Source organism: Thalassophryne amazonica, chromosome 8 (genome assembly GCF_902500255.1).
Source record: "Thalassophryne amazonica chromosome 8, fThaAma1.1, whole genome shotgun sequence".
Classification (NCBI taxonomy): domain Eukaryota; kingdom Metazoa; phylum Chordata; class Actinopteri; order Batrachoidiformes; family Batrachoididae; genus Thalassophryne; species Thalassophryne amazonica.
Genome location: NC_047110.1, coordinates 65,109,397 through 65,133,500, shown reverse-complemented (window position 1 = coordinate 65,133,500; position 24,104 = coordinate 65,109,397). Strand labels below are relative to the sequence as shown.

The following is a 24,104-nucleotide window of genomic DNA, read 5'->3' as shown; positions in this document are numbered from 1 at the left end:
TTGACCAATAAGGAGTCGATATGATGGGTAGGCGCAAAATCTGTAGTGGCTCCTTACATAAAAAAAACAAGTAGATACTTAATGTTGTATTGGTAGTAAGAAGGCGTCGCTGTTACATTTAATACATTTTAAATTATTTTCCCAAGCGACTGACTGGACAAATCTTGTGTGCGGTTTAAGCCGCAAAAAAATGCGGAAGAAGCTATTCACCAAATAGAAGTGGGGTAAGCTAATACAGCTAGTGAGCTAGCTTAGCTCATACCACAATGTCCAGTCTTCCTCAGAATAATTTGAAGGAACAGCTGGCGAGACACAGCAGCGCTGCTCCGAGCAAGTTGTCGTTGGCTAAACCTAAACTTGGGTAAGTCGAACTCAAAATGATTACCAGCTAACTATTAGTTTGGAGCTGTATTTAAAAAAAAAAAACAAACAACCGATCGCGTGATATAATGTAGTTAGATATTATTTCTTGCTGAAAATACATGTAACTCTTATAATTATCATCATTTTGCATTCTCTTTTAGGGGCTTTTCTTTCAAAAAGAAGTCCTCATCAGACACACCCAAAGTAGAAGTTCCAACCAAGGTAACCATCTCACCTGTTTTGGCCAGCAGGAATGTCAATGTTCCTCACAGCAATTTGGTGACTAAATCTCCTCTGACGTTTTCAAATAAGCTTGAGAAATCCCAGAGTTCCAAAATCAACAACTACTACTCTGTAAACGCCAACTTCAAGCGGCATGTGGTCAGTCCTGCTAGTAAGTGCACTTTTGCAGCACAGCCACCTCCATCAGGTACTAAAGCCCCAAATTCATCTAAGATGGACAAACATTTCACATGTGGCAACGATGGTAGTTCCACAGCTCTGGATACATCTCTCGGATTCCCACTAGATGACTGGGATGATTTTGATGATTTTGAAACTCCTGTCAAAAGCAAAAATGACTCTGTCACTCCAGAAAGCAAGCACTGCAAGGCAGTGCCATCTCCAGTAAAGAAGATGCAGAATCCACAGAGAAACTGCACCACAGTACATCTGGTGTGTCAGAGATAAGTAGCAGTCTTGTAAAAAAGATTGATTGTTTTGTTAATGAAGAGTCTCATATACAAAAAAAGGATCTGGAACACTCTGTTGAAACTGCTGCAGTTTCTCCAAGCTCATTCTCCGTTCAAGAGCAAATCAATTGTGAAATGGAGGATTCTCCCATAAAAATGAACAGAAGGCGCCCTGCACAGTTAAACTCTGTGTGAGTGATAGTGATGAAGATGTTCCCAAGCCTTTCAGAAGAAGAACAGGTAATTATTGCAGCATTTCCTTGTCATTTGTGAATGTGGGGTGGGGGAAGAGGTGTTTGCTCTGAAGTTCAGGGCTCAAAAAACTGCCATTGCCACACCCTTCTTGTATTTTAGGTGATAAGAGTAAATGGGTTGATCCAAGTATCATCAAACTTGACACATCAGAGCCTGAGGATGAGCTGGATTTCATTCCCCCATCTCCTGTACCAGATGAGAGTAGGGGTACCACTCCTCCAATAGATACAAGGTAAGATATGTCAGTTGTTAGCATGAATTACAATGTATCTTTTCCATACAGTTTGTGAACCAGGGCAAAGCCTTTTTTTTTTTTTTCATTCCCAAATCTGGCTGCCATTTCTGGAAGGGTGATGCATACTTCTCATGTCACAATCAGACTTTAAACCTGTCTCAGCTGACTAGCAACCTTGCAAATTATTTTTCCTTAAATGGTTTTGCGTTAGGATTAGAATAAAGGCTTGGGTTAGGATTTAAAATACATAAAAAGATTGTAAATTTGGGCAGGACTTCTGCCTCTGTACCTGTATGTATGTATGTATGTATGTATGTTTATATATATATATATATATATATATATATATATATATATATATATATATATATATATAAACAGCTGCTGCAAAAATGTATGCAATAGATACATTTGACGATTATTACAATTAATAGATCAATAATTTTGTCTGGGTCGCATGGTGGCTTACTGTTTACCACCGTTGCATCACAGCAAGAAGGTCCTGGGATCTCTTCCCCACCCGATCCTTTCTGTGTGAAGTTCTCCCTGTGTTCCCTCTGTGTGCTCTGGCTTCCTCCCACTCCCAAAGACATGCAGGTTAGGTGAATTGGACATGTTAAATTGACCATGGGTGCGTGTGAATGTGTTTGACTGCATGTGTAACTGGTATTCTGTCCAGGGTAGGGATGGATATTGATAAGATTTGAACAATATTGATGGCATTATTGATTCTGCTTATTGATCTGATTCTTTATTGATTATCAATACCTGTTGTGAATTTCCTGTGTACTAAAAGTAGGATTTACAGGTTTTCTATGTCAACAATATTTTATTGAATCTTAAATAAATATGAAACTGGCAAATGAATTCTTGATCTCTGGACATCAATAAAAATAAACCAAATCTGTACATGGTCACTGGATCCTAGATCTCTGGAGATAAATAAAAATAAATGAAATCTGTACATGGTCACTGGATCCTTGATCTCACTCTGCTCGCTCTCATTGGACCGACATCTCTGCTATTTTGGGATTGTGGGATAGCTAGCGCCCACAGATTGAACTCGCCAGACTACTTTCGCCACACTCTCACGAGCACCACTAGCTCGTGACATGCCGACATGAGAAGATGCTGTTGGATCTTGCTGTGGCAACATACAGAATGTGTCTCTTCTCAGATAGATCTCTTTCAGTGCTGCTTCTTGTTCTGACTTTAACACAAAGTTAATACCTAAGTCTTTCATCGCCAACTGTAAATAGTAATCATACCATTCCTCCATCCATCAAACCATCAAACTCCATCGTGTCGATGTTTACAATGTGCTTGAGCACTAAGTTGCTCATAAACTTTAAGTTTCTTAAATATTTATTACTACCACTCTTAGATATCTTTATAATTTTATTACTAGTAAATTTAGATGGGATATACTCATTATCTCACAGGAATATATCACAATTATCTGGGAACTACTTTTTGCGCAGGAATTCATCAAGTACGTCGGCTGCGTGCGCGTACTAACAGAATACCCAGAAACTGGACAGTTGTTTGGCCATAATGAGAGCGTCCACTTTTAGCTTACTATAAGCTAAGCTAGTGGCGCTCGTGAGAGTGTGCCTAGATCTCTGGACATAAATCTGTAGTTTTTGTCAAAAGCATTTCCTTTCAGTTATAAATGAGACAAATTTAACTCCATAGCCTCTGAGCTGCAGTCTTGCAGCTGGCTGCGCTGCAAGTCAACATCAGTGTAATTCATGAAGAACGGAGGACATCTTGTTTTTTTTTGGGGGGGGGGGGGGGGGGTGGTGGTTTTGGTCTGTAGTTTGTCTGCATTGTAACATTTAGAAAGAGGTGTCATTTGCTTTAAAATGGCGATTCACTTTGAAGTTATTAATTCTGACTAGAATCTATCTTTCCATTGCAGTTAGTACCACAAACAGATATTATTGTTATTATTATTATTTCCTTTACCTGGAGGAACAGTAACTTCAGTTTATGAACCACCGAAGCGGGTCCAGCTCATGCCATAGAACAGAGGAATGAGGAAAAAACTCCGGTGTGGAACAAAGGATGATTCTCGTTTCTTGCCCGCAGCAAGACAAGAGTCTTAGTTAGTGACTTTAATCAGCACAAAGGTGAGTCACGATTAGATAGATGGCTTTGAGGGGTGGGGGTTAATTGAAGAAAATGCAGACCTGTTGCTTCTAAAATGCAGAGAACCAGTGAAGCAGTGGGTCACAGTACTAATTCGTTGCTTCAAGTTTCAGTCAACATAGAGAAATGGGCCATTTTCCCGATACACACCCTCTGTGAATGTGCATTTTATACAGGGTTATACATACATTGGAACAACGGCGCCATGCCGTTATACTGCCATCTAGCGCCGCTGTGGTGTGTTGTCATCTCATGATGATTTAACGGGAGACTTGGTGGGAATCTAATGGCGCACAAACCCGCTTTTGTGGGAAATTTCACATAAACAAGTTAAACTCTTTATTTTATCCTCTTAACATCCAGATGACACAAACCATGACAAAATGCAAATGTTACACGAAGCTAAATGATCAGAGAACGATTGCTGCATTTTTTGTTTTGTCTTGGTGGGGACCACAGCCCCTGCGGGGCGCAGCAATCGCCGTGCCGTCTGGGGAGGAGGCATGCTGGCGCCCAGCATACAGAGGCAGGTGCTGACTCACTCAACGCTGTCTGTCATGGGACCGATCAGATCAGAGGCTAAGAAGGATGCAGCCTCTGTGACAATGAACAGGGAGGCTTTTATGAAGAAAATGGCAGATCAGAATTCGAAATTCTTCAGGTACCGAGACACAGTTTGAGATTTTGGGGGCTGAATAGCGGCGTGCATTATTTCCATTCTTCTATGTTTTAAAGGACATGTCGCACTGAAATCAGAACATTTCTGAGTGTTTCCGACAGGGTTTCTTAGAGGAAAACGTCTTAGCGTGTACTTGAATGAAATGCTGTTAAAAACGGAACCACAGATTAATTATAAAGTTTACATAAGTGTGATATTGTGTTATGATGACTTGTTTTTTAAGTAACTGTTAATTTTGATGCAGTCACGGTAAAACTAGCCACTTTCCACTGTGCAAAAACGTAGTGCGTATGCACACTGTGCAAGTGCGGTGCATGCTACTCCATTACAGAACAGTCTCACTTCAAGACACACTCTCAAAGTAAAAGAAAAATAAATGCTACCAGCTCCACCGAGAAGAAGAAAAAAATCAGAACAGTCATCCACCTTGTGATTTCCAAAGTCTGTTCCACCAAAAAAAACAGCGTCATGGAGATATTTCGCGTGCACACTCATGGCATGGCTAAAATAGTGTCCAGCGAGACAGACAGCAGCCGTCACCACATGCTAGAGACCAAAATCCGACAGAATCTGGGGAAAAAAGAGTTTTGGGGTGAAGTGTGTCGCCTCCTGTCTCTGTACAGCCTCTGTAAATCCGAACCATCACTTTGGAATGAAATCTCAGAAGCTTTGTTGTCAGATGAAGCAGTGTTCATTTCACTGTCTCAGCCATCAGGATGTTTTTGCTTTTCCTAAAATGTACATCACATGCTGAGACATGCCGAAAAATGCAGAGTAATAAGACGTTTTCCAGAAATGCGCCTGCTGACTCTGGGAGGAAAGCTGGACTTTTTGTTTTTCTATTTTATTTTATTTGTTGACAATATAGAGGGGTGTCAAAATCTGAATCACAAGGACAAGATGACATTTTCACACTCTGAAATGAATGCCCCCAGTCTGGTGATATTGTGACTTGGGAATTCAAACTTTTAAAATTGTAAATGATGCAGCAGAAATGTGTTTTTAAAAAAAAGTCTAGAATCTCCCACATTTTAAATGGTCTTTCTGTATATTCTTTTTTTCTTTCAAATAAGTTTATTGCACATTTCTAACATGTAGATAGTGTGTCAATGAAACACAAACATTTAGATGAATTTAACTAATCTACAATTCAGCACAGAATCAGACCAGAAACAGTACTAAAGATTTTAATTTTTATCTTAGGGCTTCAGGACACAAGAGTGGATAGGACCCAGAGTGGAAGTGTTGCATGCTGTGATAGTTCCCAACAGCACCGCTGTACTAAAACGTATGGGGAGAAACCTGTTATACAAGCAAATTGAAAAGCTGGATGTTTACCCGTGGGTGTCAAGTTGCAGCGTCTCCATTTTTGTTCAGACTCCTCATGATCACACTCGTCGAGATCCTCATATCTGTCCTCGACTGATCTACAAGTTTAATAACTCTTTCTTGTTCTGTTGCACTGTGATATACTGGCGTCCTGTGCAGGGTGTACTCGCCCCTCTCTCTCCCTCTGTCTGCGGAGATAGGCTCAGTTGCGGAAGACATCAACCAGTACACTTCTCACTTATGGTACCGGCAACATGAGACGGAACTAAACTGACTAAAACACAATTGGAACTACAAAAACACAATAAATCAGTAACACTAACAACACTGTTAAAGTAACACGAACCACAATAACAACATTTAAAACCACAATTCCCTTGGTGCATTACTCTTCTGCTGTTGTCGTACATTATATTTCCTTTTCAAACCCAGAGTCTCTGTTTGAATGCTGCTTTGATCATGCTGAGTTTTAAAGCTGTCTAAAAAATATAATTGTGACATTAACATACATTACAAACCACTGCTGACTGTCTTTTGGATGTTCTTATTGGTTGTGTGCATAATTGTCAGCAGCAGCCAGGTCAGAATTGAATTTAACTTTTGAGCACAAACCCACAGTCTGATAGGTGTGAGTTGCTCTGCATGATATACCACAAGTTTGAGTCATCCTTCAGTCATCCTCATTATGCAATAAAGTTCTGTAAATCTCTGTGCACTGTCCATCCCCTACAGGCAAACAGCCTTATTAAACGTAATGTCAAAGAAAGGACCTAAGGAACAGTTTTTAAACAGCTGCATGAACATTTGCTCAAGAAACAAATTTAAAAATATTACTTTTATTCTGAACAGATTTCATTTACCTGATTCTGCAATCAGAAATGACACAAAGGCACCAGTGACATCTCAGTATTACTCTGACTGTGGCCAAACTGGCAAATCAAGTGAGTTTTATGCCATTTAATGTTTTGTTTCTGGAGACATACAGTGCATCTGGGAAGTATTCACAGCACTTCACTTTTTCTACATTTTGTTATGTTACAGCCTTATTCCAAAAATGGATGAGATTCAGTTTTTCCTCAAACTTCTACACACAATACCCATTGCGTGGGTTTCCTCTGGGTGCATGTCAGAGCACCTACTACGCATGAAGTCAAGGGAATTGTCTGTAGACCTCTGAGACAGGATTGTCTCAAGGCACAAATCTGGGGAAAGGTACAGAAACATTTCTGCTGAGCACAGTGGCCTCCATCATCTGTAAATGGAAGATGTTTGGATCCACTAGGACTCTTCATAGAGCTGACTGCCCATTTAAACTGAGCCATCGGGCTAGAAGGGCCTTAGTCAGTGATGTGACTGAGAACACCGATGGTCACTACTGTCAGCTCCAGCATTCCTCTGGGGAGAGAGGAGAAGCTTCCAGAAGGACAACCATCTCTGCAGCAATCCACTAATTAGGCTGTATGGTAGAGTGGCCAGATAGAAGCCCACTCCTTAGTAAAAGGCACATGGCAGCCCATGAGAAATAAAATTCTCGGTCAGAATTAGACAAAGATTGAACCTCTTTGGCGTGAATGTCAGGTGTCATGTTTTGATGCTAGTAGTGACTGGCATCACATGGTGGTGGCAGCATCATGCTCTGGAGATGTTTTTCAGTGGCCACAACTGGGAGACTATCAGGATTGGGGAAAGAGAATGCAGCAATGTACCAAGACGTTCCTGGATGAAAACCTGCTTCCAGAGTCCTCTTGACCTCAGACTCTGGCAGTGGTCATCTGTCAGCAGGACAATGACCTTAAGCATGCAGCCATGATTCAAAGGAGTCACTTCAGGACAACTCTGTGAATGTCCATGAGTGGCCCAGCCAGAACCCTGACCTGAATCTAATTGAACGTCTCTGGAGAGATCTGAAATGGCTGTGCATCGATGATCCCCATCCAACCTGATGGAGCTTGAGAGGTGCTGCAAAGGAGAATGGGCAAAACTGTCCAAAGATAGGTGCACCAAGCTTGTGACATCATATTGGTCATCTTCCTAAATAATGGCCTGAGTCATGTTTTGGAAAATGTCTTAGGCCATTATTTTAAAAAGGTGGTGTGGTGATATTCAAGAAGACTTGAGGCTGTAATTGCTGCCAAAGGTGCATCGACAAAGTATTGAGCAAAATAAATTTGATTTCTTAGTTTTTATTTTTAATAAATTTACAAAAATAGATTTAAAAAATGTCATTATGGGGGTGTTGTGAGTTGAACTTTGAAGGAAAAAGTAATTTACCCTCAATTTTAGAATAATGTAAACATAAATGTGGGAAAAGTGAAGCACTGTGAATAGTTTCTGGATGCACTGTTAATTAAATAAATTTAGGGCTGTGCTCTGTGGTCATTAATTGGTCTGACCTTTCTTCTGTTTACTTCTCAGCTGACCAGCTCTTCGATATCATGGAGACAATTTGCACTCTTGTTGATTCCATCCCTGAACATGAACTAATAGGTTTGTCATGTGGAAATACGCTTTTATTAAGAGGGCCCAGAGGTGTGTACACTGTATTACTCTGCATGTTCATTAATATTTCAGCATCTAATCAGCTGACACTTTCTTCCCCAGGAAACTGATCCTTACAAGTGGCGGTGACAGTTTACAGAAAACATCATTTGTTCATGATTCTCCTCATATTGGATTATCCATCAACAATTTGTCCACAGACCTCCAACGAACCTCTTCAGCTCAGGAGCTCTTCAGTCATATCTGTGGACGCTGATCCCTCAAACAGTGTGATGTCTGTTGATGATCATGTGGAAAATCAGAGTGTATGTGATAGTCCATCCACACTCAATCTTAAAAACATGACTGATAATTTCACAAAGACAAGCACAGACATGGACAGCTCAGACCTGTTTTCAGAGACTGCTGTGCAAAACTGCATGATTGATAACAAAGCAAGTACTCCAGCAGCAATTAAAGATCCAGTAAATTTAAATGATATAGATCCAGATGATTTCTACAATGATGAGTTTGATATAGACGACTTTGATGAATCATATATCCCTGATTACTTTGATGAACCTACAACTTCAGTGTTGCCAAAAAACTCTGCTGCTGGGACTACAACAGTAAAGAAAGAGGAACCGATGAAGTCTTCCTGGGAGATTAAAACCAGTAACACCTCCCTCTGCAGCTAAACCTTTAAAGATTTACTCTCCCGGTAAGTCAGCATTTGGGCATATATAATTTATTAAATGTCAGATCTAGGAAGTGAGTGAGAACTGAACCATGGCGCTGATGGTGGATGCTGAAGTTGCCATGAAGTTGACAATTGCCATGTAAGACAGGAGATGAGACAGGCATTTGATGGAGGTGAAGTGTTTTTGAAGAGCTGGAAACCAGCTACAGATGTAGTTAGGGAGACAGCTGCAGCGTGGACAGGAAGAAAGAGTTGGTGGTGAAATTAAGATGTTCAGGAAAGTAAAAAGAGAAAAAGGTTGCCAAAAAGGAATTGGAATCATGATGAAAGTAGTACAAGGAAGTGTAAGGTGAAAACTGATATGGCTAAGGCAAGGCCATATAGCAAGCTGTGTATGAAGTACATGCTAAGGAAGCAGGTTAGAGTGATAAAGGATGCAGAGAGGAAATGGGCTCACAAGCGGGGAGAGTGTTGTGATGGTGGAGGGAGTTGATGGTCTAGTGGTTAAGCGTTGGGCTTCAGACCAGAGGATCCTGTGTTCAAAACCCAGCTAGACCCGAAAATCACTAAAGGCCTTTGGGCAAGGTCCTTAATCCTCTAATTTCTCCCGGCGTGTAGTGAGCGCCTTGCATGGCAGCACCCTGACATCGGTGTGTGTGTCTGTGAATGGGTGAATGCGAGGCATAACTGTAAAGCACTTTGAGCTTCTGATGCAGATGGAAAAGCGCTATATAAATGCAATCCATTTACCATTTACGTTTGAGGAACTGATAAATGAAGACAATGAAAGAAGACTGGATGATGTGGAGAGAGTAAATTAGACCGTGCAACGGATTAGTAGGCATGGTGTGAGGACAGTTATAAAGAATGGAAAGGCAGTTGGTCCAGATGACACCCATGACACCAGATATTTGAATAAAGTATTGTATAGTGACAGGATGCCTGAGGAGTTGAGAAGTGTACCGACTCCACTTTTTAAGAACAAGGGTGTTGTGCAGAGCTGCAGTAACTACAGAGTAGGGATGCAGCTCTTGATTATTTACGAGCAATTGAGTATTCTCGTAGCAATTGAGTATTCTCTCGATTATTCTGGCGATTAATCGAGTAATCCGATAAAAAGTACTTTTGCATTTTTAAACAACATCAGTAGTCCAAGGTTCTCCCTAAGCAATGGCACAATGGTGCTTTTCTTATTTTTAAAGGTTGATGGACTGGGTCTCTGCATTATTTTTTATTTATTTTTATCCCTCTTTGCGATTCAGCAGATACATTTCAGCTGGAGGTTGAACATGCAAGTCTCGCAGTCAGTTTTTTTTTATTATTATTATTATTTTATTTAAGTTACAGTGTTTGTGAAGGATTGTGTGTTGCCCAAAAAAGCAAAAATTAAACAGCGAGTCTGAGCAAAACACAGAAGAAAGAGTAGACTTTTGCTGAGAGGATCTTCTTTCAGAAACTGTTTGTCAGTGTGGCGGGGATGGAGCTGTGACTCGCCCTGTGTGAGCGGAGTGCTGAGCCCCTCACACCGGGCAGAGAGAGACAGCAGCCAGCCGCCAGGTCAGTAGTCACTCCCCACGTTGAGCTGACCGTGTGTGTGTGTTTTTGTTTGTTTTTTTTTGTTTGTTTGTTTGTGTGTGTGTCTGTTTTTTTTTAAATAGATAAACACACTGCTTCACTTTACACTTCACAGTGATGTGTAGTTGGAGTAGAGAACAGCTTGAGTCTAGTCTTGAGAGGTGGAGATATCCTCTGGAGAGAAGGGGAATGAAAGACAGTTGGAGTAAGAATTGTGTGTGTACATGTGTGTAAATGATAGCGAGGCCAGTGGAAAAATGTTGTGAGATCAGTAGATAATATTTTGTGGGACTGACTCGGATTTCTTCATTTTTGCCCTGATTTTGAGTGCATTTTGTTGAATTATGGGCTGTGGCCCATTTAACTTTTTTTTTTTTTTTTTTTTTTTTTTTTTTTTTTTCCCCCCCCATTGTAGAACCCACTTTTAAGAACCCTGCACATGATCGCTTCAGAGGGTTTGGTTTCACCCACTCGCAAGAGATGATGAAGATCTTTCACAAGCGTTTTGGCCTTCACCAATTTCGGTTCAATCAACTTGAAGCGATAAATGCTGTCCTTCTGTGGGAAGATGCATTTATTTTAATGCCCACAGGTTAGTAGTGATTTAAAATGTGACAAAAACAAATTTGCTGAACTTTTACTCACCAAATCGCTCTGCAACGCTTGCATTGTTAGGTGGGGGTAAAAGCCTGTGCTATCAGTTGCCTGCCTGCTTGTCACCAGGAGTCACTGTGGTAATCTCCCCACTCAAATCACTCATAGTTGACCAGATCCAAAAACTCACTACTCTGGATGTAAGTACTTTTTGTCCTCATTGTCCTGTTTAGTGCTTGTGAAGTCTTTTTGAGACTTATTTTGTGTTGTTCCAAATTTCAGATCCCAGCAACAAGTCTTACTGGTGATAAAAGTGACAGTGAAGCGAGGAGAATTTATATGCAGCTTTCCAGGAAAGACCCCATCATCAAACTACTTTATGTCACTCCTGAAAAGGTGAGGGGTGTCTGATGTTATTGTTAGAATTCATGATGTTACTCTATGCTTTCTTATTTTCAGTAACATTTTTTATTTATTTTAACTAAAGTCACATCCTTCTTTTTCTCTCCAAGGTCAGTGCCAGTAATAAGCTGATCAGCGCTCTGCAGAACCTGTATGAGCGAGGGCTATTAGCTCGGTTTGTCATTGATGAGGCCCATTGTGTTAGTCAGGTGTGTTTCTGTGCGTTATACACAAACAAATGTGTGCTTTTATTTTACTTTCACTCTAAATCGAACTCTATTAATAACTGTTTCAGTGGGGACACGATTTCCGTCCAGACTACAAGAAGCTGCACGAGCTGCGTCAAAAATTTCCCAAAGTGCCCATGATGGCTTTGACAGCCACTGCCACACCACGTGTCCAGAAAGACATCCTCAATCAGCTGAATATGACTCGGCCACAGATGTATGTGTGTCTGTGATGAGCTCTGTTTCACTGCAGTGCTGATTTATCTCATTTCAGATATCAGCAGCCATCAGTAACTGCACCTTTTCTCTCAAACATACAGCTTTACCATGAGTTTCAACCGAATAAACCTGAAGTATGCAGTTCTGCCCAAGAAACCCAAGAAGGTCGATGAGGACTGCATCATCTGGATCAAGAAGCACTACCCACGTAACTGCTGCTAACGCTATATTAGAACACACTAGTGAATGTTTAGCTGTTTGATTCTGATTCTCCAATTTTATTTCCAAACAATGTTTAATGAACAAACACATAAAAGTCAAATAGTCCTGTTAAGTTTTTGAGGAGTATGCTTGTGGAAGTTGAGCTTTTATTTATTTTATTTAATTTTTTTGGGCTTCCTGTAGGTGATTCTGGCATTGTGTATTGTCTATCCCGTAATGACTGCGATGCCATGGCAGGGAGTCTGCAGAGAGCCGGAATACTGGCTCTGTCTTATCATGCAGGCCTGAGAGACAGCGACAGAGATTATGTGCAGAGCAAGTGGATCAATCAGGATGGTTGCCAGGTGAGTTCACCTCTCACACGCCAACATATAAAGTGATGATATTTGATCCTAACCAATGACTGTATTTGTGCAAACATTTTGCAAGATGCTTGTTTTAAATTTATTAAAAGCAACAAAACTCATCATCGACTTTTTTTTTTTTTTTTTCTTGATCTTTCTTCTTCGTCTCAGGTTATTTGTGCCACCATCGCCTTTGGTATGGGAATTGACAAACCAGATGTGCGCTATGTGATTCATGCCAGCCTCCCCAAGTCAATGGAGGGTTACTACCAGGAGTCGGGGAGAGCAGGCAGAGATGGAGAGATTTCTCACTGCATTCTCTTCTACTCCTACTCCGACGTCCAGCGCATCAAGAGAATTATTAGCAGTAGGTTTAACCCCCCCCCCGCACGCACACATCCATAAAAAAGCAATTCCTGCAAAAAAAGTTTGATATGGATAATGTTGGATATGGCATGCATTTTCTTCATGTGTAAAGTGTAAATAATGGTAAATGGACTGCATTTATATAGCGCTTTTCCATCTGTATCAGACACTCAAACTGCTTTACAATAATGCCTCACATTCACCCCGATGTCAGGGTGCTGCCACACAAGATGCTCACTACACACCAGGAGCAACTAGGGACCTAGGACCTTGTCCAAGGGCCCTTAGTGATTTTCCGGTCAGGCTTGAATTTGAACCAAAGATCCTCTGGTCTCAAGCCCACCGCTTAACCACTAGACCATCACCACCCCTAATGACAATCACCTCCGTTAATATATTGATTTTTTTTTTTTTCTGTTACTAATTACATTTAATGTGAAACAGCTGCATATGTTTGTTACAACATGTTAACTAAGTTTAGTCATGATAACTCATACAACTGTCGCTAATGATTTGTTCTATTTATTTTAATTTTACTCTATCAGAAAATAATGGAAAATCCCTGTTACAAGTATGACCTCTAAATTCAAGTATTTTTTTTTTTAGTTCATAAAATGTCACAAAGTAACAAAAATGCAGATTCTACATATCAGATGTCTTCTGCGACCAACAGTCCAAAACCAAAAGACAGTTAACTGTAATTTACACTGATTGTAAAATTATTCAGGTGTTCATTTTTTTTCTCCCCCCACAGTGGACAAAGAAGGGGACAAACACACTAAGGCGACTCATTACAGCAATCTGCACAGCATGGTGCAGTTCTGTGAGGATGTGATGGATTGCCGAAGAATTCAGTTGCTCGCATACTTTGGCGAGCTTAAGTTCAACAAAAGGTTCTGTAAAGATCATCCAGATGTCAGCTGTGACAACTGCACCAAACCAAATGTAGGAATTGATGATTGTTTGGTAATTAGACTCACAACTTGCCTCCTTATTTCTAATCACAGCATTGCAATTTAATGCTCCTTTGTGCAGCAATACAAGGTGAGGAATGTTACAGAAGATGTGAAGAAGATTGTGAAGTTTGTCCAAGAGAACTGCGAGAAAGTTGGTGCAAGGTTTGGCAAGACGGCTCAGCAAAACAGACTGACTCTGAATATGCTGGTGGATATCTTCATTGGTAAATGTCTGCAAAATTCACCCGTGCCTGTAATTTAAACTAACCTGATGTATGTAGGTAAATTAGGGTTTGGGTGATGAATGAAAATCATTATTCTGAGACTAATCTTAATAAACTAAAAGGGTCAACTATAAGTAAACTCTGAATTGACACTTTTTTTAAAGACAACTATAGATTGTAAACATGGCATTAACAGTCAAGTAGATAGAAACAATGTTTGTAGAATTACTGGATGTAGAAGAAACTGGAAGTCCAATATAGGCCATGAGTTTTGTTGGTGCCGATGCTTATATCTGGACTTGTATCGTGAAGCACAAGATCCTGCAATTCCGCTTGGATGCCAGTCTGTCGTGTTACCCATTTACAGCTGGGTCAACTGAGACATTGCAGATAAAATGTCAAAGGCCAAACGGGTAGTGTGATTGGGAATCAAACCCAGGTTACATATTGGTAGTCCACCTCCTTATCACACTGACCTTCCTGCTCTACATGGTACTTTTAGATGCATTATATTTATAAAGACCTCTTAAATTAAGAGAGTGCTGGCTGCTGATGGTTGTTGGTTATTACTTGATCTCTGTCCTTGGTGTCTCATTCTTTACATGGGTACCTTGTCTCTATTTCATGTTACAGCCTTATTCCAAAATGGATGAAATTCTTATTTTTGTTAACCTCAACATTCTACTCACAACGCCTGTAATGATGATTTTTTTTTTCTTAATGTTTGCAAATTTAATAAAAAAACTAAGAAATCACATGTACATAAGTATTCACACCATTTGCTCAGTACTTTGTTGATGCACCTTTGGCAGCAATTACAGCCTCAAGTCTTCTTGAATACGATGTCACAAGCTTGGTGCACCTATCATTGGGCAGTTTTGCCCATTCCTCTTGGCAGCACCTCTCAAGCTCAATCAGGTTGGATGGGGAGCGTCTGCACAGCCATTTTCAGGTCACTCCAGAGATGTTCAGATTCACGTCTTGGCTCTGGCTGGACCACTCATGGACATTCAGAGTTGTCCTGTAGCCACTCCTTTGATATCTTGGCTGTGTGCTTAGGGTCATTGTCCTGCTGAAAGATGAACCTTCGTCTCAGTATGAAGTCGAGAGCGATCTACACCAGGTTTTCATCCAGGATGTGCTTTGCAGCATTCATCTTTCCCTCAATCCTGACTAGTCTCCCAGTTCCTGCCGCTGAAAAACATCCCCACAGCATGAAGCTGCCACCACCATGTTTCACTGTAGGGATGGTGCCTGGCTTGCTTCAAACATTCACACCAAAAGAGTTAAATCTTTGTCTCTTCAGGAAATCCTGCTCTGTCCTCTGGACTCTGTTGAGGAGGTGGGGGACAGGAGGGTCCTGGCTAAACTTACATCTATGCTGGACCACGAGTGTCACCCCATGCAGGACGTTCTGTCTGCTCTGGAGAGTTTCAGTGACAGACTCATCCACCCTCGCTGTGTGAGGGAGAGATTCCGCAGCTCGTTTCTCCCGGCTGCTGTCAAACTGTACAATGAACAATGCTAGCACTGTGGTAACCATAGCAACTAGGACAATAATGTCATTACCTGCTGTATTTATTAGGTGCAATAATTTAACTTATGGTGCAAACTCAAGTCACTTTACCTACTATACTTTAACCTGTCCATATTGTAAATATCAGAGTAACTTACCGTACATTTCATGCTGAAGTCACTTATTTGATCACTTTTACATCCCGACAGTGTATAACATCCCGGCAGTGCAGCATTGAATTGAACAATGGTAGCCTTGGCTTTACCCGGCACTCAGTGCTTTTTTAGTTCTTGTTTTTTAAGAGAGACTTGTTTATTTTATTTCATGCCCTTCTGTCTACTCCTACTGTTCTGTGGTGCGATGTGACACTGAAATTTCCCCCATTGAGGGATGAATAAAGGCTTTTCTTATCATCAGACCAAAGAATTTTGTTTCTCATGGTCTGAGAGTCCTTCAGGTGCCTTTCAGCAAACTCCAGCTGGGCTGCCATTTGCCTTTTACTAAGGAGTGGCTTCTGTCTGGCTGCTCTACCATACAGGCCTGATTGATGGATTGCTACAGAGATGGTTGTCCTTCTGGAAGATTCTCCTCATTTCACAGAGGAATGCTGGAGCTTTGAGAGAGTGACCATCGGGTTCTTGGTCACCTCTCTGACTAAGGTCCTTCTCCCCTGATTGCTCAGTTTAGACGGGTGGCCAGCTCTTGGAAGAGTCCTGGCGGCTCCGAGCTTCCTCCATTTACAGATGATGAGGCCACTGTGTTCGTTGGGACCTTCAAAGCAGCAGAAATGTTTTTGTACCCTTCCCCAGGTTTAGGCTTCAAGACAATCCTGTCTTGGAGGTCTACAAACAATCCCTTTGACTTCATGTTAGGTTTGTGCTCTGACATGCACTGTCAACTGTGGGACCTTATATGTAGACAGGTGTGTGCCTTTCCAAATCATGTTGAGTCAACTGAGTTTACCCCAGGTGGACTAAAATTAAGATGTAGAAACATCTTAGGGATGATCAGTGGAAACAGGATGCTTAATTTTGAACTTCATGGCAAAGACTGAATAGTTACGTACATGTGGTTTCTTAGTTTTTTTTTTTGTTTTTTTTTTATATAAATTTGCAAAAAAAATCTGTAATTATGGGGTATTGTGTGTAGAAATGTGAGGGGAAAAATGAATTTCATTCATTTTTGAATAAGGCTGTAACATAATATGTGGAAAATGTGAAACGCTCTGAATACTTTCTGGATGCACAGTAGCTGTCCCAGCCCTAGTTAAAATGCTGCGTTCTGTTCCTTGTAGGAATACTTTGCACGAATGACTAATTGATGATTTTTTTTTTTTTTTTTTTTTTGTCTCGTTTAGGGTCTAAAACTGCTAAGATTCAGAAAGGAATGTTTGGGATTGGAAGTGCCTACTCCAAACATAATGCTGACCGTCTTTTCAAGAAGCTGGTTTTGGAAAACGTGCTGCTTGAGGACCTCTACATCACTAACCATGGCCAGACTGTAGTCTATATCTCAGCTGGGCCAAAAGCCATGAATGTTGTGTCGGGATACATGCAGGTCCTCTTTCCCTGTCATGTTTCAGATTAACAGTCATGTCAAATAAAATGTCTCATAGACTTTCATAATAATCAGTTTCACTTTGCACTTGCTGCGTTGCAGGTGGAGTTTTATGAGACAGAGAGCGCATCCAGCCTCAGGAAGCACAAGACTGCTGTGGCCCAGAAAGTCTCCCAGAGAGAGAACATGGTTCAGCAGTGTCTGAAGGAGCTGGTGGATCTGTGCAAAGAGCTGGGCAAAACATTTGGCATTCATTATTACAACATATTCTCTACTGCCACCTTGAAAAAGATATCTGGTACAATTTTAAAAGATGAATTTGTATTTAGACAAATTACCCTCGTGCAGCAGCTTAACATCTTATAACTTGTTCCACTTCTTTACTACTTCAGAGAGGCTTTCTTCTAATCCAGAAGTCCTCCTTCAAATTGATGGTGTGACAGAGGACAAGCTGGAGAAGTATGGAGCAGAAGTCATTCAGGTCCTCCAGAAATACTCCGATTGGCAGCTACCTGGTACGCCACCGGCAGAGGGCATTGTGTGTTTGAACTTTTCACATTCATCCTTCACATGCTTCCTGCTGGTGTTTTCCCTCACGCTGAGGTAAAATGTCATTATTTCTGTCTGTAGAAGAGCAGCAGGTCGCTAACACAGGAGATGCTGAAGGGTGGATAGACACAGCACGAGGGTGCACACATGGAGACCTGTGTGACGAGGATGAGTCCTCCAGTTACTTTGATAATAGGAATGTGCAAGGGCAGAAGAGGAAGAAAGCGCCATTCTTCAAGTATTCCAAAAAAAGAAAGGATACAGCAACACTAATGCCAACTCTAAAGGGTAAGTAGAGTGTCTCACTTTACACAGTAGACGAGGGATCATATTTTGGGCACCTGTTACAAAATTGCACTTTTTGTCTTGGGTTCAGCCGAGGCTATGCTGGCAATAAATCGTGGTCATCATCCACTTCAAAAGCTGGATCAAAAAGTTACCCCCAGTCTGGAGGATGGGGCTTCACTAGCGCAGCAGGAGGGACATCAGCAGGTAGGAGGCCTGGCTTCTTGTCCATCCCAACACCGCAGACAAACCAGCGGCCCTTTTTGAAGCCAGCCTTCTCACACATATCTTAGCACTATGTCTGCTGTATCTGACTGCTAAACAATGTAAACTTTCCTACATTTCCAACCAGTAACGTGTTACCTGTTTTATCCCTGCTCCTTGTGCATAATTTGTATTTATATTCTGTACAGTTGTCTTTTTTGATCGTAAAATTGTAGCGAGTAGTACGAGGTGGTGACTTTTGACTTCCATGTACATGTAATTTTTAATTAAAGGCTTTGCATATATCTTTGATTCTGCTTTCAATTGAATCAACAAATTTATTTATTTTTTTTCTGTTCCAAAAAAGTATGAGAAGCAGCCCAGCTGCAATCATGTTGGACCACACAGTCACAAGGAGTCACATCACATTTTTATTCAGTGTTTATTTCAAGTTGGATCTTTTTATTTAATGGCACCAGTTACAAGGTATTATTGGAGAGAAACAATATTTTTTACTGACTTGTACAGAAGGTTACCTACAGTACAAACATGGGTTTGGAATGGATCGGACTGAACAAGAATTGGTTTTGGCACATTTATATATCTATATATATGCACTTGTATATAACAAATGGTAATGTCCATTCCCAGGATAGACCAATACAGATTATGTAACTCCACCAGACACTGATGGGTACATAACTATATGTGCATACTGTGTATGCACAGGTGTGTCCTGTGAGCTGAAAAAAATGAGTGAAAATATTGGTTTTGTGTGACCTATCGGCTCCCTTGTTCTACTCCAGTCATAATAAAGCAGTGTTGGAAAACTAAATAGGTAATCGATCACTAATCAGCTGAATATTGTAGCATTTCATTTTGTTGTCTACCTCTAAAAGTCCAACCCCAAGGCATGTTGGAAGGACAGAAACTAGAATGTTTAAAACTAAGCCGGATAATGTTTTTATTAGACATTTTAAAATCTAATTGTTGCTTAAAAATGTGTAGCATAAAAAAATGTGGAAAGTATAATGGGAACACCTCGCAGTTTAATACAGTATCACTACAAAATACAACCTCAGTAAAATGTTAACTTTTTGTAGCATCAATTACTTAGTAATTGACTGACAGGAAATTAAGACTTTGGCAAACAGGTTATCTATGATTATTTGGTTCTCTGTTTTGTAGCAACTTAAATTGGATATCTTTGGGATTTAGGTAGATGGCTCAACAAATTGATGAATTTGGACCCATTAGTTGTGCTCTGGGGTAGTGTTTGTATCTGAGAGTTAACAAAAATAAAAATAATCTGATTAAACAAAGGTTAGAGTTCAGTGTCCCATGGAGAAATTTGTCTTAAACTCCATGTTGCACAACATGGAAACCTAACCTAATTATTATGAAATGAATGTTTGTGAGTTTAGCAAATACGTTTCTTACAGGTATTCCTGTTACAAAGTCCATCCTGTGAAGAGTGAATTTAACACTTTACTAAGTTCTGACGTATCTGCCTGGTTATACCTCCACCGCCTGCTGAGCAGCCTGCAGTTCATCAATCACACCAAAACATAAACTATAGCATCTCAAAAGAAGGAAAAAAAGCATCAGATATGTAAATGTGATGCAGGAAATGACATGATCCCCCCACCTCTCCCCCCCCAAAAACAAACACTGAATGTCTCTTAACATTTTCTGGAAAGACAGACTACAGTGCCAGACATTTTTGCCCATCTATTGAATGGTTTCATACATAGGTACATCTTTAACTGCAAAATAGAAATATGAAATCATTAAGCATTCTTTTACCACTTTGGTAAACTGCAATTTAGGCACAGAGAACAAGCCGGCAAAATGAAACAGCAGTGTAAAGAATATATATATATATCAGAGCTTGGTTTTTTACAAAAAGATATAATACAACATTTATAAACTGTCATGTTACTGTTTCAGTGGCCACATGATCAAAGGTAGCACACCTCTATTTTGGTAAATAATTTTGAAGAATGAAAAGGACTTATTTGACTTCAACGTAATTCACTTCAATTTTCATACGTAAGATTTTAATTCTTTTTTTTATTGCTCATTGAATAATGCTGCCATTTTTATTGTTAAATGTTCAGAAAGACCACTGAAGCTACATGATGCTGATCTTTTGTGAAACCAACTGAACTTTTTATACATGTCAGCTTGGCTGCACCACTTTTATTGTGCTGTATTTAAATTAAATAATAAATATGGTGGTTGCAAAAGTTTGAAGATACATGCACACTCAAGAGATTCAACATGTCCCACCTGCTTCACTCCTATGTAGTCAAAATGTGCTTCATCTTTGCAAATCTAATGGCAATAATCTGCTAAAGCAAACATACTGTATGTCCGCTTGCCTGTTCGATGTTCCCGCTGTGTGCTTGGAAATGTCAGCGCTGTTCCCTCTGCCACAGAGAGCTAAAGTTTAAGGATGATGAGCTACAGGAGTGGATCCAGCCACAATTCCAAAGTGCTGCTACTCTGTGGTCAAAAGACAATGTGGCAAGGTCTGGTGCGCTCAGATTACACGGTAGCACGCTGGCTAAAAGAAGGTAGCACCGGCGCCAGGCAGCTGGAGGTGTCTGTGAGGTGTGGACTTTGTGCTATCAAACAGCAGGTAGAAAACAAGCTACCATGTTCAGCCATTAGACTGAAGAGACGTTAAGCATATGCCATTACTAAAAAAAAAAAAAAAAAATTTAAACACATATGAACCACTCGAAGGCTTCTCAGATCCCTCATTCCTTTATCGTAACACATTTCAGATGTCCTTCCTGCAAATCCTCATCTTTTGTCCCAGATTTAAAAACAATGTTATTCTTATCTGTAAGCTTTTCTGCCATCCTTTTGAATACTTCCATTCCTACTAACAGACATGCTATCTCACAGTCCTGCACTTGGGACCGGAGACATGTACAGTAGTGTTCAGAATAATAGTAGTGCTATGTGACTAAAAAGATTAATCCAGGTTTTGAGTATATTTCTTATTGTTACATGAGAAACAAGGTACCAGTAGATTCTCACAAATCCAACAAGACCAAGCATTCATGATATGCACACTCTTAAGGCTATGAAATTGGACTATTAGTAAAAAAAAAAAAAAAAAAAGGGGGGTGTTCACAATAATAGTAGCATCTGCTGTTGATGCTACAAACTCAAAACTATTATGTTCAAACTGCTTTTTTTAGCAATCCTGTGAATCACTAAACTAGTATTTAGTTGTATAACCAGTTTTTCATGATTGCTTCACATCTGTGAGGCATTAATTTTGTTGGTTTGGAACCAAGATTTTGCTTGTTTACTAGTGTGCTTGGGGTCATTGTCTTGTTGAAACACCCATTTCAAGGGCATGTCCTCTTCAGCATAAGGCAACATGACTTCAAGTATTCTGACATATCCAAACTGATCCATGATACATGGTATGCGATATATAGGCCCAACACCATAGTAGGAGAAACATGCCCATATCATGATTTTTGCACCACCATGCTTCACTGTCTTCACTGTGAACTGTGGCTTGAATTCAGAGTTTGGGGGTCATCTCACAAACTGTCTGCGGCCAAAAAGAACAGTTTTACTCTCATCAGTCCACAAAATATTCCTCCATTTCTCTTTAGGCCAGTTGATGTGTTCTTTGGCAAATTGAAACCTCTTCTGCACATGTCTTTTATTTAACAGAGGGACTTTGTGGGGATTCTTGCAAATAAATTGGCTTCACACAGGCGTCTTCTAACTTACAGCACTTACAGGTAACTCCAGACTGTCTTTGATCATCCTGGAGCTGATCAATGGGTGAGCCTTTGCCATTCTGGTTATTCTTCTATCCATTTTGATGGTTGTTTTCTGTTTTCTTCCACGCGTCTTTTTTTTTTTTTTTTTTTTTTTTTGTCCATTTTAAAGCATTGGAGATCATTGTAGATGAACAGCCTAGAATTTTTTGCATCTGCGTATAAATTTTCCCCTCTCCAATCAACTTTTTAATCAAACTACGCTGTTCTTCTGAACAATGTCTTGAACATCCCATTTTTCTCAGGCTTTCAAACAGAAAAGCATGTTCAACAGGTGCTGGCTTCATCCTTAAATAGGGGACACCTGATTCACACCTGTTTGTTCCACAACACTGACGAACTCACTGACTGAATGCTACTGTTATTATGAACACCCCCTTTTCTACATTTTTTTTACTAATAGCCCAATTTCATAGCCTTAAGAGTGTGCATATCATGAATGCTTGGTCTTGTTGGATTTGTGAGAATCTACTGGTACCTTGTTTCCCATGTAACAATAAGAAATATACTCAAAACCTGGATTAATCTTTTTAGTCACATAGCACTACTATTATTCTGAACACTACTGTACATACCAAAAACAAAAAACAGATTTTATCCAGAAGCCGTGACAGTGCTGTGGACTGGAGCCTGGAGACACACTGTAAATAAGAGCTGATATCACGGATAAACTGGGACTTGTAAAAAACAGAAGATACTGAATTGTTAAGATGGAAATGGTCAGCACACAACAATACAAATTTCACTCATATTAAAAAGGTCAAAAGCAGTAATATCAAGCACCTTTTCCAAACTCAAATAATATGAAATATTATAATTATAAATATTATAAGTAAATATTATATTATTATATATATTAATATATTAAATATTATAATATGAAAATTAATTAAACAATTTTGATTGATTGGTGCTACTAGGACATATGTACTCAGAATTTAATTCTGTACAAACACACATTTAAAATCAAAGTACAAGCACTGAGGGCTGATTTGTTGCTGATGGATGGATGAGAGGCATCGGTGTGGACAAAATCTGGATAAAACACTGTTTTTGTTTTGCAGTTCCATGCTTATTTCCTTAAATGCTTCTGACCTTACTTGAAACACAGCACTAAAAAAAACATATTTTGATCTTTTAATAACAAAATATTTCAGTTCTGTTAAAATATACACAGAAAACCTGTCAGGGTATATATATATATATATATATATATATATATATATATATATATATATATATATATTAGGAAACAAACTAATTTGTACAAAAAGTACATCATTACTATTTTCTAATAATAATGATATGATACACATACCTAAAGGCAAGGTTGATATGAAACCAAAATTAAACTCTTTATACAAAGGCATAGTTAAAATGCATTGACTTTCAACTTTCTGAAAAAGAAATGCAAAGTACGTAATTATTAAAACCATGAGACCATTGCACATCTTTCTATACTATTACCTATTGGTGCCACTGAGTCTTTGCAAGTGGATCCTTGTGAATATTTTTCTAATCGTGTCTGACACTACTGGGTCACATAATACTACTGCTAGTCTTTTTTCCTTTTTTTTGTATCCTTATAAAAGGTTAGAAAATCAACTTTCGGCTTCACCAGTTGCTTTATACATAAATTGTATATACTTAAGTGTAATTCTGTACTAAACCAATATACAAAATTCACCAGCAGACATTTTCTCTCAAACTGTGTAGTAATCACCCTGTTTCATCTGTCATCTCTGATCTTTTCATTAATCCTGTGAGATTATTTTGTTTCTTCAGATGAGGCTAATCTGAATTCAGATGGAGGTAAATAATCTCACCATTACCTGCGTCTGTCACAGCAGTCAGATTCACTTCTAATGTCCAGCTGTATTTCAATGACAACTTCCTCAAACCCAAACAATCATATCCTTCCTTTTAAATGAAATAAATAAATAAATGAAAACAACGTTCAGTCATTGCAACTTAATCTCCCATTCCTGAACTGGAACGGTTTACAATGTTTCAGTTCTTTAACTGCCCTTCACATTTTTGAGTTTTATTATTTGAAAATATAAAATACCTTAAATAAATTTTAAGTTAAAAAATGCAAGAAGAAATGTCAAGTGGCTTTGCATTTAAAAAAACAAACAACAACAACAAAAAAAAAAAACAGAAAAGG

General features: G+C 39.6%; 1 protein-coding gene across 1 annotated transcript; it reads left to right on the top strand.

Annotated features, from left to right (window-relative positions):
- Positions 1-18,434, top strand: blm (BLM RecQ like helicase). The gene is given in 26 exon segments (XM_034176521.1): positions 1-361; positions 525-966; positions 969-1,245; positions 1,248-1,295; positions 1,410-1,542; positions 6,554-6,645; positions 8,120-8,233; positions 8,287-8,405; positions 8,407-8,847; positions 8,849-8,903; positions 10,873-11,049; positions 11,133-11,251; positions 11,334-11,447; positions 11,564-11,662; positions 11,749-11,897; positions 12,001-12,107; positions 12,305-12,465; positions 12,637-12,832; positions 13,586-13,776; positions 13,867-14,011; positions 16,885-17,084; positions 17,187-17,382; positions 17,477-17,599; positions 17,715-17,899; positions 17,902-17,921; positions 18,010-18,434. Coding segments are annotated over 26 exon segments (4,200 nt in total). The 5' UTR covers positions 1-266; the 3' UTR covers positions 18,212-18,434.
- Positions 18,435-24,104: the final 5,670 nt, after the last annotated feature.